Source organism: Convolutriloba macropyga, chromosome 9 (assembly GCF_964194025.1).
Source record: "Convolutriloba macropyga chromosome 9, txConMacr16.3, whole genome shotgun sequence".
NCBI lineage: Eukaryota > Metazoa > Xenacoelomorpha > Acoela > Convolutidae > Convolutriloba > Convolutriloba macropyga.
This window is the reverse complement of record NC_134476.1, coordinates 15,707,698-15,728,376: the sequence shown is the minus strand read 5'-3', so window position 1 is coordinate 15,728,376 and position 20,679 is coordinate 15,707,698. Positions and strand designations below refer to the sequence as shown.

At 37.1% G+C, this 20,679-nt stretch overlaps 1 protein-coding gene across 1 annotated transcript in view; it reads right to left on the bottom strand.

Moving 5' to 3' along the window:
- Positions 1–20,013, bottom strand: part of LOC142346071 (uncharacterized) — a 61,830-nt gene extending 41,817 nt beyond the window's left edge. The window contains exons 1-2 of the mRNA XM_075398570.1: positions 19,286–20,013; positions 17,994–18,198 (exon numbers count right to left, since the gene is read on the bottom strand). Of these exons, the coding sequence (XP_075254685.1) occupies positions 17,994–18,198; positions 19,286–19,726 (646 nt within the window). The 5' untranslated portion in view covers positions 19,727–20,013. The remainder of the gene's footprint in view (positions 1–17,993; positions 18,199–19,285) is intronic.
- Between the last annotated feature and the right edge of the window lie 666 nt (positions 20,014–20,679).

Genomic DNA, 20,679 nt, shown 5'->3' with positions numbered 1-20,679 from the left:
AAAGCGTATTTAAAAACGGTTTTTTAGTTAATTTTTATTTCTTCATGCTGTGTTCGATTTTTGTATGTATTTCCGCCTTTGTGGAATACCAAATACTTCGTTTCTGTTTAAATTTACATTTCACAAAGAGGACTTTGCTACCAGTTTGAGGTCAAAACCCATGTTGAGCTATGATCAGACCCACTCGAACGCACATCCGTGTGTTCCCTGCCCAAAATTACAGCGTCTGGACAGCAGTTCGAGTCTGGGCGATGGTCTGATTTTCGTTTTAGCAGAGGTCAATTCGGCCTTGAAGATCTTGTCAGAGTTCACTTCGGCTTGGAAGGTCGGATAATAGGTCACTTCGGTCTGAGAGATCTGGTTAGAGGTGAATTCGAGCGCACTGGGGTCTGACCAGAGGCCATGTCGAGCTCACTTGGGTCTCTGTATTGTTGTTGCCTTTCTTAATGAGTAGATGACAATGGCTCTGCCATGAGTTAAAAAAAGATATCTGTAATGACCAGAGACTCATTTGGAATCCCTTTCCACGGATCAGAAGGATCAGGGCAAAATAGTGAAACCGCTAACAAGTGATCGATCCCTTTAATAAAAAGAATGGCAACTGCAAATTCAGACATATAATACAAATAACTGCCAAACTTCCTCTATGTTGCCGGCAAACTTAAGCAATGGCATGCCTGGTTTGGAAATTAAAAATTTCCGGCTTGTTTTTTTTCACAAAAACACTTTCATTTTAGAATTGACTTTATTGAATTTCTGGTGGAGATTTTGGTTTTTATGAAATGTTTTTAATATGACGAAACTTAAGGTTACGCGCGTGTATAAGTATAGTCACCGATCAGAAGTCGCTTCCGTCTAGAATGTCTGTAAGAAATCAGTTCGCTCTGAAAGGTCTGTTGAACGTCTGTTTATAGCCTGGACAACAGACGAACTTTGAGTCTGATCATAACCGCACTATAGTCTGGACCATCGTCTGGGTACCGTCTGATCAAAAGTCATATTGGTCTGGAGAGTCTGATCAGGAGTCATTTTGTTTGTAAAGTCTGATCAGAGATCATTTTGGTCTGCAAAGTTTGATCAGAGGTCATTTCAGTCTGGCTAGTTTGATCATAGCTCAATTTGAGTCTGGACCTCAACCTGGGTAGTGATTGTCAGTTGCGTTAATTGACTCATTAGTTCTGCTTAGAATTTTTGCCAGCTCAGATTTTTTTCAACATGCCCGCCGCAAAGTATCTAAAATATAGACAACCGTACTCTACTGGGAACTACATCAGAAAAAAGTTTAATTCGTACTCAAAAAACATGCATTTTTTTGCTTAATTCGCATTGCGAACGACTAGATTCCAGATTTGAGATAAATTTTCTATGGTTTTAGATATTTTTTGATTCCGCTTGAAGTTTGATTTGTCTATTAATAGAAAGGAGACTTCGAAGATTAGATTAATTAAATGGTAATTAGAGAGCACAACTGTCGGAAGGATTTAGCAGCCAATTCTATTAGTGTGAACAGTTAAAGTAAAGGTAATGTTTATAACCACTCAACATGAACAAGCATTGAAATATGAAAATTATCAAGATTAACAGAAATGAACAAGTGTAGCTTTAAGCAACAGGGTTTGAATGAAATCTTTAATTTGAAAAACCTAACACCATCAATAGACTTCCATATATAAATTATAAGGAATCTTGCATCACATTTCCCTTTTTATGACGAAAGATAAAGAACACTTTTTTTCAACTTAACAAAAAAGTACTGATCTAGGAAACTAGTAACCAAACTCACAGGTAAGAATGTTAGTATTTGTGAGATTTAATATGAATGCTTTTTTAAGGTTATCCTCATCGATTTATCCAATCGGACATATATTTGGTTTCCAGTGCTTTCAAAGATTGGGTAGTCAAGTTTGGTGAGAAAAACTTTTGGACAACTGGGGGATTTTGCTCAATTCGGTCCATTTTCATAGCAGGATGCTCATGGTGGACTTTGCACTGTGATTGTCTGTATCCCTTCGACTAGTGTATTCTGCAGAGCAACTAGCGTAAAGGCGGATCTACTTGGCTCCCTGGGAGCCGGAGTCTCACCCGCATGGTTGTTTTTTTTTTGCATATTGGGCGGAGGTGGTACTGCAGGGCAAGAAATCACCAAGCCGTCCAAATCTGTTTTGTTGCATTTACTTTTTCGTGGCTCTTGTTGGAAAGGGGTTGCTGGAGATCTGGTCACTGCCTGTTTGAGCACCGCTGGTTTTGTAGACATTTGTTTTCTAAATGCGCGGCTCATAATGGATTGTAAGGACGAAACCTTTTCAGCAAGTGCCTTTCGTTTTATTCTCTTTCTTTCCTCAGTTTCGCGTTTCGTGTGTTCTGAGTGTTTGAGAACAGTTTGTCCTCGGTCGATTTTCGGTAGGCGTTCTTGGTCTCGTAGGGGGTGTATATTTTCAGAACGTTGTCGTACAGATTTACAATCTGTAGATTTGAATTGTTTCGTAGTGCCAATTAGCGTCCTTTATTTCGGCCAAATTAAGAGTGAATTGGCGGAGCGAATTCAAGCTTTATTTTGTTATTCAAATATTGATTATTTGAGTTGCAAAGATTAAGTTGATTTGGCGGAGCAAAATCACGTTCAACTATCTATCGGGTATTTCGCTTAGCGAAAGATAACAAATTTTTGATGCGTCTGAATTTAGACTTTGGCGGATCGAAATTTAGTTAAGAGAGAGAGTCAACTATTTTAAATTACGAAATTGAGAAGAATGAAATTAGGCAAGATTAACAAAACTGCTTCACAAATTGTTCACAAGATAACATTACTAAATTGCGGCAACTGACAATCACGAGACAAGGTGAACAGACAAAAGATCATGCATAGGATATAAACAAATTAACAAGTATGAAATCATCGGATTTGATCTTCAAAATTAAACTGAATAAATGAACAAATTAAAATAAGGAAATTGAACTAAATTAAGTTAAACAGAAATTGAACTAAATTGGTTGCACCAAATTAATGAACTCAAACTAAAAATGTACTATTGTACCACATTTCCCCCTTGGCGGAAATAAATAACATGTTATTTATCAGAAAATTAGTAAGAAATATGTACTTGTTAAATAATTAATACTGTAATGTTTTAGACAGAGTTTTGAATGGTCAGTTTTACTCATTAATCGCTTTCGCTTTCATAATACCTTTCCGCTTCGCCAACTGTCATAGATAACTCGGGTTCCTCATAATTCGGAGAGACGTAGAAATGAGTGGGGTAGGAAGTTGTTGGGGAGCATGGGCCGACTGTGAAGTTTGACTCCTCTTGATTGGATTGCGCTGCAGCCGTTTGTATTGCAGAAATTTTGGACTTGTTTTCGATTTGTTGTTTTTTAATGTTTTGCCGTCTCTTCTGTTTTCCAATTGCTGAAGTACTTGGTGTTGTGGGAGGGCATGATTGAATTGGATTCACAGACTCATCCGATTCTGTTGTTGAAGTGGCAGAGCGTTTTCTCTTTGAAGGAATTAGCGCTGCGGATGCTTTCGTGGCTGCTTTTCTTTTCGGTCTGCTTGGTGGCTCCGCGATAATGATGCTTGAAGTCGGAAGTTCAATTGGCACTGCGGGATCGTTATTTGACTCCGTGGTTTGATTTCGCGGCGCCGTTGTCTGTTGTATCTTTGGCTTGGTCGGCATTCTTACTCTGAGGGCGCGTGTTACATTAGAGTGAATGGACGACACTGTGCTGACGTCATCTGCCACTTTTCTGTGTTTCATTTTCTTTCCACCTTCTAACTTTTTTCTTAGTTCTTTTGCATGGTGATGAATGATTTCCTCCGTTTTTTTCCCGTGGGGATTTTCGGGCGTCTATTTGCATATATTTGCAAATCTGTTTCTCGTTCCGCCTTTGTGCCGAACTTTGCGAGGTCAGAATTCCGTATAGTAACCTCTCTCTTGCCCGGTTCTTTGATTACTGATGTGTTTTCGGTTGTTTTAATAACTGACGATCCTGGTGCAAGTACGTCGTATAGACCGTCGAGACTTTTCTTTGATCGTTTTATCTGTGTTTTTTTCTTTGCCAATTTGAGCTCCAGTAACGATTCTGTTCTTGGTATCGGTTGGCCAACATCGGGATGAGAAATTAATCTCGATTCGTTATTTGGGTCGTCCCGCTGTCTTTTCATTGCCTCCTTGCCCAGTTTGTCCTTGTTTATTTCCATTTCTATATCGCTTCGCTCATCATTGTCCCATTTGTCGTCTGTGATGAGTTGGTCCCACTTGACAGTCTCCAAATCTAAATATTTATTAAGAATATTTTTGTAAGTTAAACTTTTTGAATCTGGATTAGTCGTTATATTGCTTAATGGTGTATTCGCTTTTCTGCCAAAATGTGCCTCAAAAGGTGATATTCCAATAGTCTTTTGACGACATATTCGTAACTGATAAATTATTGAATTTATTGATGCTTTCATGTTAAATTGATTTTGCGCCGCCGTTTTAATACAGGCTAAGCGATTCTTGATTGTTTGAATGAGTCTTTCAACCAAACCAATAGCTCTGTGGTCGTGTATTGGCGCCTCGATTAGCTGTATATTATTTTGATTACAGAATATTTTAATTCGATGCCCCGTGACATCTAGCCTGATCCAATCTAATCGCGCGGGGTATACCGTGTAGCAAAACATATTCTTGAAGAAACTTTAAAATATTATCTGCATTGGCTCTATCAAATACCTTTGCTGTTGGAAATTTCGAAAATCGATCAATACATGCAAGAAAATAAATCTTTTGATTTTTCTCATTATAAATGGGTCCTCCAAAGTCAATTTGAATCTCTTCATTAGGAACTTTACATAGCATTAATGGTGCCCATTTATTTGCTGGTATAATAGGTTTTAAATTTTTACCAATTTTGACACATGGGTTGCACTTTGCTGTTTTGGTGGCAATATCCCTGTGCATGTATGGCCACCACGCGTGTGTCGCCATATCCGTCATTCCCCATGTGCCAGGGTGAGTTGCGTGGATTGCATCTACATACGCATCCTTGATAGCATGTGGGAGTGCAATTCTGTCGTCTATGCAAACACACCCATTCTTCACGTGTAAGTCCTTCCAGAAGGAATGAATGTAGGGTGAGATTTGTCTGCATCTGTCTTCATTGGACGTCAAAATGCAGTCGCGAACCTCTTTCAAGATCGCGTCCTTTGTTGTCAGGCTGGCCATGAGAGAGCTTGAGAAGATTTTTGAAAGCGCGAAATTGAAGGAATCCATGTACAAGTCGTCTACCGAAGGCGAAGTGGCTGTTGTATCTGTAGTAGGTGTAATGGGGGTCACAGGTGCCGCTTGAACAGTAGAAGGCCCTGCCTCTGCAAATCGGACTCTCGAAGGGGTCGATTGTTTTACAGTCATCAGTGTGTCGTCGTCAGAAGGTGATTGAGACATCATATATACGTTCTTGAATTTTGTTGCGGTGCGTTGAAAATGATTTAGATTAGAGTGTGACTGTTCGGTGGGTCGGTTTAAGGCAAAAAGCGAGTGAGGAATGTTAGTTGTTTCGATTTTGGGGATGGAATTTAAATTATTTATCGTTAATTCGCTAATTGAGTCGTCAATTTGCGTGCTTGTAGAATGTTCTGGATTTCGCGGTGCAAAATCACCACATAAGTTATTAGTGGAATTTGGATTATTTACGACGCAATTTGTAGATTGATTTCGCGCTGCGAAATCGACGTAATTTTCAGCATTTAATAAGAAGCGTTTCGCGCTACGCTTAATTATATCCAATTTAGCTACAATAAATTGCTCGTCGTATGTGGATATATTAGCGGCTTGTTGATGCGGGTCGCGAGATATATAATCCACTAATCCCATTTTTGTGCCCGGAAGGTGATCAATCGAAAATTCAAATGGTAGTAAACGATCTACCCATCGCGTCAGTCTACTATTATATGATTTATTGGATCTGTTTTCTCTCATAATAGAGAGAAGGGCTCTATGATCAGTTATCACAGTAAAGGGTTTGCCGTATAAGTAATACTTAAAGTGTTCCACTGACCAAACAACACCCAGAAGTTCTAGTTCGTTTATGCTATATCTGTCTTCAACAGAGTTCAAAAATCGCGACGCGAATGCTACAGTATGCCACCCATTAGGTGTTCGTTGCTCCAATGCACATCCCAATCCCTTACGCGAGGCGTCACATTTAATTCGCGTTTCCAAATCCGGGTTGAAATGTTTATTTTCAGTTGTTTCCGTAATTTGTTCTTTTATTAAAGAAAACTGTTTATCGTGCTCTTCCGTCCAGAGAAATTTCGAATTTTTCTTAAGCAATGGTGGGAGGGGGTAACATAATTGTGACAAATTCGGAATAAATTTTCCAAGATGGTGTACAGATCCCATAAAAGATCGAAGTTTTTTAAGATTAGTAGGTGCCGATAATTTTCCGATTGCATCTGTTTTACTTGAAAGTGGGGTTACACCAGACTTCGTAATATTATGACCGAGCCATTCAATCGTCTCTTTTGCGAAATGACATTTTGCCAGATTTATGCGTAAATTTTCCTGATCCAGTTTTATTAGACATTTTCCTACTAAATGAAGATGTTTTTCGATTCCACCTCTACTAACGATCAAAATGTCATCTAGGAAACAGAAAGTATTTTCTAAACCGGCTAGGGTACAATCAATAGCTTTTTGGAACTCCGCCGGCGTGTCTGTCAGCCCGTAAAATCCAGTTTTAAATCGATATGTGCCAGTCATATCACCACTGACTATATTGAAGTTACAATGGCGGGCCGTATCACTGTGTAGCTTTAATTGACTATAAGCGTATTGCAAATCAAGAGTTGTGAAATAAGCAGTCTCCTGCGGCGCCGTTGACAGTGTTTGCGAAATCGTTTGAATTAGCGAATCTATATTAGGCATTTGATACTTGTTTTCATGAATAGCTTTGTTTAGGATTTTTGAATCAAGGGCTATTTTGATTGACTTATCCTTTTTTACCGTAATGACAATCGGAGATATGAAAAATTGATCTTTACAGTTGTTTAACTTTTCAATATGTCCTTCATTTAACAGTTTTTCTAATTCAATTTTCACTTTCGGTTGGAGGTGAATGGGTACTTTCCGTCCTTTTTGATGTATTACTCGATAATTTTTGTGAAATTTTGAATTGACCGTGTGGTTTTTTGATTTCCCAATTCGAGATATCAAACCAGGAAATTCCTTTGCCATTGATTTCTTGATTGCACAAGGTGGATCTATATCATTAACTTCAGATTGCGGGCAAGGCTTCTGAGAAATTGTAATACCTAACTGGTCAAAAAGGTCCCGTCCTAATATTGGTCTAAATCCATCGGATACAACTGTTATTTTTGCCTTCTGTATACTCCAATCATTGCATTTTACCGGCGTTTTCAAAGTACCAAGAGGTTGGACGATATCATTCGAAAATGACTTCAATTCCAATGGTCTTTTCTCCGACCATTGTGATTGAGCGCAATTGAGCATTATTTCTCTTGCAAGTGACATATTAATAATGGTACAACCACTACCAGAGTCTAGAAGTAAATCGCAGTTTGTGTTTCCAATTGTTAGTGTTAAATTTTTCAGTGTCAAATTTGGGGAACTCGTATTTTCAATAGTGGCAACGTAATTATCATCCGAAGAATCATAGTCTGAATTGATTTGCGCATTATAATTGATATAATTGACGTTTAGACTTTCCTGGCTAGAATTTTGATTAGATGTTTCTGCCGTATCTATATTGTTAATGCGATTAGTTTGTTGAGTGTTTCTTGAAGAATTAAGTCTTCGACGACAAACTTTAGCGAAATGGTTTTGCAAACCACAGTGATTACATTTCTTATCCATTGCGGGGCAAACCTGACGATGTGTAGGTGTCCAGACTTGACCACAACCACGGCATTGACCAATGGATGCACGGTTTGTGACTGTTCTGCTTGATTGAGGTCCTCGTGCTCCCGCGCCGCGAAATCCATTGAATTGTTGTACTGTGTTTACCGTACTGCCAGTTGCGCCGTTATTAGATGAAATTCTTTGCTGATTCTGATTACCCATTTCCATGTTTACTGCAATGCTGAGTGCCCTCTCTGGTTCGACTGTGTCCTTTAGAAGCTCTCGCTGAATGTCATCGTCTAGCATGTTAGTGATGAAAATGTCCCTGATGATGGCTTCTTCACGGTTTTCAAAGTCACAATTTTCAGCTAGTTCTTTTAAGATGCTGTAAAATTGCTCTACAGTCTCGCCCTTCTTTTGCTTCCGAGAGAAGAACACAAATCGATCGAATGTGATGTTTCTTGGGCGGATAAAGGCAATCTCCATCATTTCCCAGAGTTTTAGAGTAGTCAAATCATAAATGTTGTCGTGCGGGAATTTTTGTGTTAATAGTCGTCTTCCTTCAGTACCAATACTGAGGTACAACAGGGACACGCATTTCTGATCGCACAGATTCCAAGGACGCTCCCCACATAGTATTCCCGCTTCGGTTATTTTTTGACACTTTAGTTCCCATTGTAGCTTCAGCTGGTTGTTTCTTACTCTACGTTCTCTTTCTGCTTCCTCGGTTGTGTCGTCAATCGGCATTTCGTACTTCGGTTCCACTGGTAGGCGAACTGTTGATGGTTTGGGTTGAAGCAATGTGTCTATAGTTATGTTCTCGCGAGCGAGAATCGCTAGTTTTAATTGAATTCTCCATTTCTCCCATCTGATCGGTGGGTCTGAGGTTGGTCGTTCCCAAAATGGCTCTATCGAAAGCGGTGTTTTTCTCGATTCTCGAGCTGGCTGCGCCATGTCGTACAGATTTACAATCTGTAGATTTGAATTGTTTCGTAGTGCCAATTAGCGTCCTTTATTTCGGCCAATTTAAGAGTGAATTGGCGGAGCGAATTCAAGCTTTATTTTGTTATTCAAATATTGATTATTTGAGTTGCAAAGTTTAGGTTGATTTGGCGGAGCAAAATCACGTTCAACTATCTATCGGGTATTTCGCTTAGCGAAAGATAACAAATTTTTGATGCGTCTGAATTTAGACTTTGGCGGATCGAAATTTAGTTAAGAGAGAGAGTCAACTATTTTAAATTACGAAATTGAGAAGAATGAAATTAGGCAAGATTAACAAAACTGCTTCACAAATTGTTCACAAGATAACATTACTAAATTGCGGCAACTGACAATCACGAGACAAGGTGAACAGACAAAAGATCATGCATAGGATATAAACAAATTAACAAGTATGAAATCATCGGATTTGATCTTCAAAATTAAACTGAATAAATGAACAAATTAAAATAAGGAAATTGAACTAAATTAAGTTAAACAGAAATTGAACTAAATTGGTTGCACCAAATTAATGAACTCGAACTAAAAATGTACTATTGTACCACAAACGTCATGCCACACTTTGCCATGTCTGATTTGAGGATCGTTATCTCAAGCTTTTCTGAATTCTTAATTTTGAAGCTGTACTCCTGTAGGTGTACGCTTGTAGCCCTATAGGTCCCACTTTGATTTTGGTCAGGCCGGAAATTTTTTTTGTCGAGTTTGTTTGGAAGAGACGATTTGATCCGCGGAATCGGCCTTCGTTGTCAACCCGTATTTATTAGACTCAATGCTCCCTGCGGATTCTCGCTGTGTATTTGGGTGGTATATGAAAAAAGCGGCCTTCATGCTTTGCTCCACTTCTTCGTCACTTTTTGATGTTTATCGCATGCATCTCCATTTATGTCCGGCCAGCCGACCAATTCTTGATTTCGAAATTGTAGGACCACATTTGGAGGTCTTGTTCAGTATATCGCAATTCATTCACGGCCACCACGCGTAAATCGCCATATCTGTCATGCACCACCTTCCGAATGAGATTGAGATTTTGTGAATAGCGTCTACCTTAGCCTCTTTGATGGAGGGTGCCTTCGCAATGCAAACGTCGACGCAAAGGCAGCCCGAGCGCATATGACGGCTACTAAAATTTTTTTTAATGTACAGGCTTATCTGGTTGCCTTGTTTCTCGCCGTCATCAAACGCGCAGTACCGCCCTCCTTCAGTACTGACTTTAAGACTTTATAGTACTGACTTTACAGACTTTAAGTTCAACTTTGCGAGTGGTCGCCTTGTAAAGATTTTTGAAGGTGCGATGTTAAATGTGACCGCTTACAGCTCCCGCCGTGAAAACAATTGATGTTGACTTGGGTGCATATGTGGCATTCCCTTTGGGGGTTTCTATTGTTTGAGTGCGAGATTGGTTAGTTTGTCTTTGGGGCAAAAATGGTTGGTGTAGTTGTTTTTGTCTTCTTTGGCATATTGATTAGGTTAATAAAATTATCCGCTTTTTAAAGCAGTTTTAGAGTTATTATCAGGCAACTAAGCTTCTGAGAGCAAATTTGTGCTTGTAAATACTCTTTATTACTAAAAAAGGTTGAAGGTTTTCTTTTCATTTTTCCAATGAATTTGCGGCGCGGATTGAGTTTAAAATTTCTTGATCAACAGGAACCGTTTGGAAGTGCGCTTAATTTGTTCTATTTTAACAGTTACGCATTGTTCTTCATACTTAGAGATTTTAGACGCATTTGGTATGATTCTCGAGATATATAATTAACGGGGCCAGTTCACTTGCATGAAAGATATTCAGTATCAAAATCAAAGGATAAAAAACGTTTTACCTATGTTTTCAATAATTTTTACTGTTTTATGATTAATTGGACCTGTGCTCTTTCATAATAGACATTAGAAACCTGTCGATTCCCAAGCGTTTTCTGACGTAGAGTAGTATATAGAACACTCTATTCCCCAGGATACAATAATTATTTCCATTTCAATCACGCTGTATTGAGCCAAAAATGAGTTTAAAAATGAGAGATGAAAACGATGGTTTTTCATCCATCGTAATCACAATCGATGCATGGCATCTTTCTCGAGTTTGGAAATTCGGATTGTAATGTTTGTTTTCTAATATATTTCTTATAAAACGTCCTTCCTAGTCATCCGACCACGCCAACTTTGAAATTTTTTAAATAAAGTTTTTAATGGGTGACAAAAATTCGCTAGTTTGGAGTTATTTCATTCAGGTGGTGTACGGTGCCAAAGCATGGTTATTTCAGAATAATTGGCGACTTTAGATTCAAGATTGCTCTAGTTTTTGATGCAAAAGCTCTTTTTCTGAATTGTGTGAACCGATACCCCAGCCATTGGGTTTTTTCTCAAATTGGGACTTAATTGTATTGATTTGTAGGTTTTCATCAATTAAAATTTAAATGCATTTCCTTATCAAAGTCATATGATCTACTAAGCTACCCTTGTTCAAAATTAGCATATCACCCAGAACGCAGTTCGTTAGGCCAATTATTTTTTGTCCATTGATCGTTAAAATTCGGCAAGCACATCTGGTAGCCCCGTAAAAATCTGGTCTGAATGGAGAAAAGCGTTTCATTTCGCCACTTATGATGTTAGAGTTCTTCCCTGTTTCAGGGTGTAAATATACTCTACACGTAGAGCAAATCGATTGTGATAAAGTATTTTGTCTGCTGTGACGTATTTGCGCTTAAAGTTTGAGAAGTTGGTTGAAATAGGCTGTCTTTGTTGGGCATTTGGAACTTGTTCTTGTGGATTTCATTATTTAGTACATTTGATTCAGGTGTTAGTTCATGTTTTTCAGATCTGGAAATTCTTAGGCTAGTGGCTGATTTTATTGGCATGGCAGATTGATACATTTTATTGACTTAATAATGTTTGGATGTTGTGCCTTGAGGGCGCCAAATGCCTTGATTAAGAACCTTCTAATCATTGCTCGTAGTCCCTTTTCCACTAGCAGAAATTTTGTTTCTTTTACTGAACAGTTGTTACAACCAATGGGTGCTCCAAATATTTCTAGAGTTCATGCTGATTATTTCAAGAGGTCTTCTGGTTCCAATCTTCATCTTTCAACCACTTTGCATCTTTGCAGTTTCTTAAGGTTGAATTGGCGTTTTCTCGATTCACAATTCAACAAACACTTCCGGAATCGTTGAGAATTTCCGATTTCGTGTTTCTAATTGTCAATCTCCTGTTTTGCGATTTAATTTTGGTTGAAATCATCACATGAAATTTTTGATACACAGTTTTTGTTGGTTGAACTGTAGTGGGAGAGATATTTTTCGTTGAGTGATCTTATTTGAATTTGAATTTAACCAGAACAGCAATATAAATATGTAAAATAATACATGTTACTGCCTGGCGGGCATCCCAAAGAGACTTATGTCTCATCGAGTGGGTAGCCCAGAAGTATATTGGAGGAGACCTAACGCATGTCAAAAAGACATATCTATTAAATTTTGATTTTCAAAAATGTAAAGGAAAGAAAAATTTTTTGTCAAGAAAATTAACTGATGGCGGTTCATTTTAGCTATATTTTCTGGGATTAGGTTGTTTTCAGCGGCATAATTGTGAGCCAGTCTGAGCTGTCGTTGTAAAGATTTTTTTCCTGTTTCTTTATGATGTCGTTTGCTTGGTAAAATTCCTTTAGTTGTATTCCGAGTTACTCGTCTAGCAAGAAGTTCTTTCTTGTTAAGAAATTTATGAACAGATTTGTCTGCCAGTTGCAAAAAAACTTCTCGAAAAATTTCTGATACATACAGTTCAAATATGTTGAGCAATTTGAGTTTGCTCATTATTGATTGAACGGAATCAAATTTCCGTTTAAAAAAAATTGCTCGAAAAATTCTTTTTTACAAATTGACAATTTCGTTCAGGTTTGTTTTAGTTGTACAACCATAAACAATAAGACCATACGTTGGCATAGCTTTCATAGAAAAGTAGTAACTGATTTTTTGTAAAGTAGTATCTTGCTTTGTACAAAACTCCGCAAAACTTACTCATCTGTTTTGCTATTTTTTCGACATGAGATTTGTAATTCAGTTTGTGGTCTATAATGATGCCTAAATACGTAATTTTGTTTACATTTTGTACGTTTTTGACTAGAAAATCTTTGTTCAAGTATTCACGTTTTCCATAATTCATGAAGCTGCATTTTTTGTCATTAATTGTCAACTTATGATCTTCAAACCATCTCTTTGTTTCCTTAACTTCATTATAGGAAAAACTAGTGTTCTGCTTTGCAGCAGAGTAAATTGTAGTACCATCTGCAAACAGAGTAATTTTGTTTGACTTACAAACTCCCGGGAGATCCTTAATGTATAACAGGAAAAACAGTGGACCCAAGACTGACCCTTGCGGAACGCCATAGTTTAACTTCAATTTTTGTGAGACAGAATCATTGTATTCAACGTACTGGAGGCGATTCTCAAGAACGTACTGGTGGGATCTTATGTTTTTTTAAAGTGCTAATCACTCTGTCTTCCACAGGGTTTCCAGAATTTAGATTTTTTAAAATCTTTTCTGTGCTTTTTGACAGATTTTGGAAAACAGTTTTGCAATCTTCAACTGTTACAGGTTTTGTTTTGTACTGGTCATGTCTATTTCACGATCTCTCCCTTTTTTCTGTTTTTATAAAAAAGCAGAGTTTTATCAAATGCGATGTTCCTTGCTCTGATGATAAAGAACTCCATCAGTTGCCGGAGTAGTGCCGTCGTAAATTCGATTGCAATAATAAATATATGAGGGTTTTGACGCTTCAGATTCCTACTTCCCTTAGTTCTTTTTCTCAACAGAATATCTCTGCATCGTATTTTTGGCATTTTAACTCCTTGACAATCTGAGTTGAATAATCTTCGTGTTTCTGTCCCTTTCAGTCACATCTGTTGGTTTGTTTATTGGTTGGTCGCAAGGCAGTTCTGTAGGTTGCCTGACTTCTGTAGATTTGCCTCCGAGAAGAAATCAAGTGTTATGTTTTCTTTGGCTAGTGTCGCCATTTTTCGTTGGTTGCATTCTTCGATTTCCCAACATTGTAATGGAGTCTAGAGCGAGTTTTAAAGATTTATCTCTTTGCTTTGAGCAGTAATTAAAACGGGAGACATAAAAGGTTTATATGAACAACTTTTTAATATTACAAATTGTTTCTCATCTGTTAAATTATAAAGTTGAATCGTCAGTTAAATTATAAGAAATTATTGAAGTTCAGTATTTATTAAGAGTTTAAGGTTTTTTAATACACGTCGTCTCTTTGGGGTGTTAGTGTAAAATCTTTGTGGAATGTTGATTTTACTGTGTGTTTGTGAGACTGACTAATCAGACCGGGAAAATCAAAAGCTATTTGTACATTGATTGAACTTTGATTTTGATTAACATTCGGTACAAACTTTCATTTTTTCAATGAGAGGCCTAATTAAGGGAACAGGTCTCGTCCAATTATTGGATGGTGTCCGTCTTTTACTAGTGTAACTCTAACGGTTTTAAGTGTTCAGTCGCTACAACTCACAGTTGTCTAGACAACACCAAGGATCTTGACTGTGTTATATAAAGAACTTTTTGAGGTGGTGGCCGTTGAAGCCTTTATCCAATAGTTGCTTTTCATTCGCAGTCACGGCGTTTGCTAAGATCCTATGTATGATTGATAAAAACGGTGCCGGAATCAACTTAAGCTTTTGCTTCAATGTTTCCTAACTATAATTGTACTTTAACTAGCTCGACTGCTATGAGCTTTTGGTGCAGGCGCTTTGATGTGAAAAACTTTGTTTTCACCCTCTCTTCCCTGCAGTTCTTACATTATTAGTTCGACAAATCCTCGGACGGGGGCAAAAAATATTGAATAACGAAATTTTTAAGATGAACGTTGCTGGCCTCTCATCATTTTTCTGCACCCAATTTTGACGGCAATAAAAGAATTTGTCACACGCCTATTGTTAAAATTATGTTTTAATAGAGCAAATTTTTTCATAACCAATAAAGTTGTGTCATGTAAAATTTAACCGATGAATAATGTCTGCTATTCTCCTAATCTTTTAATCTTAACTATTATAGAAGTTTTTTTCTGATGTTCATTAATATTTCTCCAAAAAGGGCAAGTGTGATAAATAGATATATTTCATCCATTAAATAAATGATAAATTGAGTGCGTAATTAATTTTATTTTCTGGCTGAATTATGTTCTTCGTGATGAGTTGCTGATTTGCTTTTTCGTTTTTGACTTTTTCGCATTTCATTACTCTTATGAAATCTAATTCGCAATTTTAATTTTGCAATAGATATGTTCGATAGCTTTGAAGTTGCTGTAATCTCTTTTAGCTTACACATCAAATTTAAGAGACACTTGCTCCCCAAATTGTCCTAATCGAATTAGGAACGTGCAAATTATTGGCGACATACGTACTCGAAAGTAATTTTACGACACTCCAGTAAATTGTGACTAATTTAAATGTAAGTTTTTTGCTCTAGTAATACTGTATAATGAGTGTAATCCTCAGTTCCTACTGTTATCAGGCTACAAATCCATAACCTATGAAAAAAATCATGAAAAGCTATGCAAAAAGAGCACACTGTCTTATAAAACTTTACTCTGTTGTAAATGAACATTTTATAAACCATTGTGTTTCTGATTACTGCCGCCTTTAAAGTAAACAGTAATTTGATATCTGGATATTTGCTAGAGATTCTAGTGAAAACACCCTGTTTAGAACGAAAGACGTGCCAAAAAAGTCGAAGCCTTCAGTAACAAAATCAGAGGACATATTTATTTTCAAATCTGTTCCGTTTGTGTCCTCCCAGCTTAGTGGGTGTATATTATTTGTACCCCCAGACTCACGTGCAATATTTTACATAATGATTTACTATGTAATGGCACGAGCACTGTAGCTGGCAGTGCATGACGTACTGGGGGGGCACAGACAGAAAAGATCGATAATTTCATGGAAGCGATTCCTACTCCTCAAAATATACTCAATGGAAAATGATTTTTTAATGCATGAGAGAACTGCTAACCACTTAATTTCTCAGGTTAAGGTAACAAACCAGAACCACCTCTGAACGCCTTGTTTTTGGGGTGGGAGCGCACATTGGGCACAGATCAACCCAAATTGCAGGGCCCGCAAATTGCTATAGTTGCACAAAAGTCCGATTAGGGGTCAAATCTTTGCCATAGTTTAACAACAGACCGCACAAAAGTTTGACCATAGAACAAAGTGTGACCACAGTCTTATCATTGATTAAACGACAGTCTGATCAGTGTTAAATCAAAAATATTAATTAGCTTCGCCAGTAGTTCTGACTTCGCCGGAGTTTCCAGTATCTTCTGGTGGTGTTCCTCTTTTTCCATTCGACTAGAGATTGGCAAAAGCAGAATTCTAAACAACTATTTGCAAGAAAATTGAGCCCGAAAAAACATCAAAACCTTCCCTCACCACACAGGAGAAAATATGTTAAAACCAAGCAAATCAAAGCGAAGCAAAAATTTGTTGGACAAACAACTCAAACTGATTCAGAAAAAAACATATATTTGAGATCTACCGATATCGCGAAAACGTTTCTGGCATTGCAAATCAAATTTTCAAGACATTTGTCTCCATAATTTAGCGCTGACTTAATGTCATGTTTTTTTGCAGCAAATAAGAATGAATTTCTTTGCTTTCTTCGTCTTGAGGTTGAATCGGCAACAGACTCAATTGATGACAACAAGTCATGAGCATAAACTCAGAAATAAATCCACTGATTTAAAAATCATTCCGAATGAAGGTAGAATATATATACTCAAAGGTAATTTAAATAAAAATATACCTAGTCTTTGTTGCCTAAACCCGAGCCAAAAAAATGGAAACAAAATAGCTAGTCGGTTTCCAGCTTAGCTTCTCGGTTGTTTCCATCTCTTCCAAGGAACACTTCTTCGACTATTCCGAAAGGCCAAATACCATGTGAAGTGAAGTCTTTCAAAATCTACACCATATCATATACCTTGAGTTGTCTCAAGTTGTCTTCGGTCTAGTTTGGTGTTTTGTCAAGGTTGGTAGTTGTTCTTGGACCAGTCTCCTTCAAATGTGGTTGACAGACTGTGGAATTTTCTGCCAAGTTGAATGGCCGGGTTGACGGGAAGACAACGGGGAGGGGCAGGAAAACTCTGTAAGGACACTATAGCAGAAAGTGGTTTAACATCAATGGTTCTTCGTTTTCCAGGTTGTTTAACTCATTTGTAAGGGGTCTGAAATTCATTATAGATTCCGCTTCGAGCCAAATTGAACATCCAATATTAAGTTTGTAGTTGTTTCCTTTTTTTCATTTCCGGCTTGCGACGATCTATGGTCTAACTACTATTAGTCACTATGGTCTAACTACTCATTAGTCGTAATGAGAGAATTCAGGCCGAGCAAATGGTAAAAAGTGGCTGGCGTCTGAGGATATATTTTGCGCCTGGGAATATATTTTGCCCGACTTACTTTAGCCCAGGCGCTGAGACCTTGCATTTTGATTCACTATTTTTATAAGTATAGAATCACGTCTTGAATAAATGTTTTTGATTCATTAGTCGTGAGCTTGAGACGGCTGTTTATCTGTCGAAATGGACCTGAACTTGTGGTAAATAAAAAAAAGAAGTTTTATAATTCATTGGACTATCAGTGTAATCTTATGTTAGAAGGTTGAGAAAGAGCAACCTAATGTAAATTGCGCATAAGATAAGCTTGACATAGCTTGACAAGAAGCTCTGCTTGTTCAATGTATACTTGGCTAGAGAAATGAAGCCTTGAGGAACAAGAAAGAACGTGAGAACGGGTTAAAAGAGATGCCCAAGTTCGAGAGCTTAAGACCAGTTGGTGTATTCGGGTAGCACACTAGGCTTGCAACTAAAAGATGCTGGTTCGAATCCAGTACTGGTCCATTTTCACAGTAGTTGCACCTAAATAGACCCCCTAACATCTTACGAAACAACTCAAGGTTTTGTTTAATAGTACTCAATGAATCAATGCATATAATAAATCTTAAATCAGTTCTTCTGAAAGAAGAAAAAAATATGACCTTATGATTGATAATACTATGAATAAGAGCAAACAGCATCTTAACGAAATTTTTACTAGTTAATTTTTTTCACGCAAAAGCAACAGAAGAAATTTTGGGTAAAAGACAGCAACAAATAGCTTCAACCTGCAACTCCAGTTGATCCCAGCAGGGCACCACCAACAAATCCACAGGCTCCAGCTCCCAATTCTCCACCAGCAAAAGCAGTTGCCGAGTTAACCCCCTTGTCTATTAAATTCAAAGCGCATGTCTTGCCATCGATTTCATCTCTCCACCATTTACCCACCTCTTGTATGAAATCATATGCCAGAAACATAAGCGACAAAGGACCCTGAAACAAAATGTTGGTTGTGCAACAATATAAATTTTGGTTGTTCTTAATAGCAATAAAATACAGGTGCGAAAATTGTCCTTTTGTCGAGCCATTTTTTCTCACTAAAACGGGTTTTGGACTAACAAAACCCAACAAAAATATAAGCACAGTAAACAAAGTCAAAGGTCACCTGTTAAAACCCATTTCATTCTCATGCCTTGAAAAAAAAATTATCAGCAGAAAAATGTGAAATTGATAACTAAAGTACCACTTTAAGCTGAGATTACAATACTCGAAGTGAAAAAATGAAAAAACTTTTTTCAATGTTATCTGTGTTTCAAATATATATTAAGAAGGCAGAATTTGCCAAAAAAGCATTGGTAAATTTCAAAAACCCACTGCGATTTGAAGAACAATCACAGAGTTTGGAATGTCGACAAAGTTATTTCAGCCCGGAACTCTTGATATCGTTACATATAACTCAAACGTTTTCCTTGTAATTTATCAATCATTTTTCATCGAAGACCTTTTTCGGGTCTTTTTTGGCATTGGCAGACTCTGATAAACTCTCGTCACTTTTCATCTGAGACGGTTTTTTGGTGTCTTAATAGCATTGGCTTTAACTTGAACATGAACTTTTCATGTGCAGCCGTTTTATATCACAAGAAACGCTTTTGAAGTAACAATTGCAAACAAAATTTCATACAATGATTTTAAAAAACAACAAGGGTCCAGTGGTAGATTTATTTAATTCTCCTGCTCTAAAAAGGTTAGTAGCAACAAAATTGTCAAATTGTCAAAAAACTAGCACTTAAGAAGCGGAGCTTACAACCCAAAAAGGTCTGAACATTTGCAGGAACTTACTTTTTAAATCGTATAGCTTGCTGGAAAATATTCCAATAAAAATTACTATTTTTCTTCATACGCTCAATCAAGTGGGAAATCGTGTAACTACTCATCACACGTAGAACATTTTCGCGCGTGGAATCAGACGAGAGACATTTTTCTCACGCAAAATTGTGTGACTGTTCATCATACGAGAAAAAAATCGTATGATTTCACATGAGAGAGCTTTAGAGTATACTGTAGCATAGAGAAACTTTACCTTCCTCGCAGTGGATATTGTAGCCACCACTTTTGAGTGCGTGTATTTTCTCAGAAATTTTAGCAGTGCACGGTAATGTCCAATTGATAACTTTGTCACACTTCTTGTGAACAAATACTTCACCATCTGGTTTGTGCGGTTATTCTTTTCAGGTTTTTCTTCAGCTTTCGATAAGTCATGTTCGGATATCTCTCCCAAAAACTTTTCATATTTTGAGCGCTTCTCATCGTTTTCTGCCATCTCCTTATACCATCGATTTACCAGTTCTCTTTCCACTTTTGGATTATTTACAGAAAGGAATGCACTGATGTATGAATCCCCTTTTCCTTCACTAATCTGGTAGCACAAGAACCAGATTGCTTTACCCAGTTCTTCCTCGTCCTTAGTGATGTTTTGTAGTTTTTCCAACAAACTATCGGGAATTTCTTCATACTTCGGCATTATGATCGATCGGTACAGAAAGTTGATAAAATGAATAAAATTAGTAAAATAGGATGTACAGAAAATTTTTTTGAAAAGTTATGATCAGAAACACGTTATTGATTCAAGAATGATAAATAATGTACTAGTGAAGTTTTGGACTGTGATTTTACATAAACGAAAAACAAAAATCTCAGAAATCAGATCAGATTTTCACATTAACGAAGAAAAGTATGATTTCTCAGAAATAAGAGCAAAACAATTAAGCTATAGTGGTACTATGATAAAACTGATATCTATCGTTTTAGTTGTATAGTTCTTTCCTTACGTTTTTCTTAAAAATACACGTGTTTAAATCTTAACTGCCAAACTTCAAAAAACAAGTCTCTTGATATTTTATTTATATTATCTTATATAAGATATATGTACCAATATCGCACTATATTTAAAATTCAGCACCTAGTTCAACTCCTGGGCCTTTATAAAATTTGAAGGTATCCCGTATCATAGCATCTGCGCTAATGAGGCCTGATTCAGAAAAATTGAAAAAAGAGTCCCAGGTCTGTTTCAGAGGGTGACCAATTTAAATACAATGTTGTTATGGGAACAATTCATAGTCACTTGCTTTGGTTCAATGGTGCAGAGCATATGGAATTTTTATAAAAAAGATACTGAGAGTAAGATTGATAATTTAGGTCAACTTAGACAAGTTAATTAGGTGTATGAAATTCGTGTTTTTTCTTAAAGGGTTATTGTATCGAAGGCACCAGAGAAGGGAGTTGAGTGATATAACTTAAACAAACAAATTAATGAAAAAAAGCATATTGAGCTGTCGATATATTTCGTTCACTTAGCAAAGTTGTTTCTGTTCATCAGGCCAAAGTTGAAATGAGTGATTTAAATTTAGAAGTAAACTAGAGAGCGAACATTTGAAGTGAACTAGATACTTTGAACAGAATTGGAATTTCAATTTG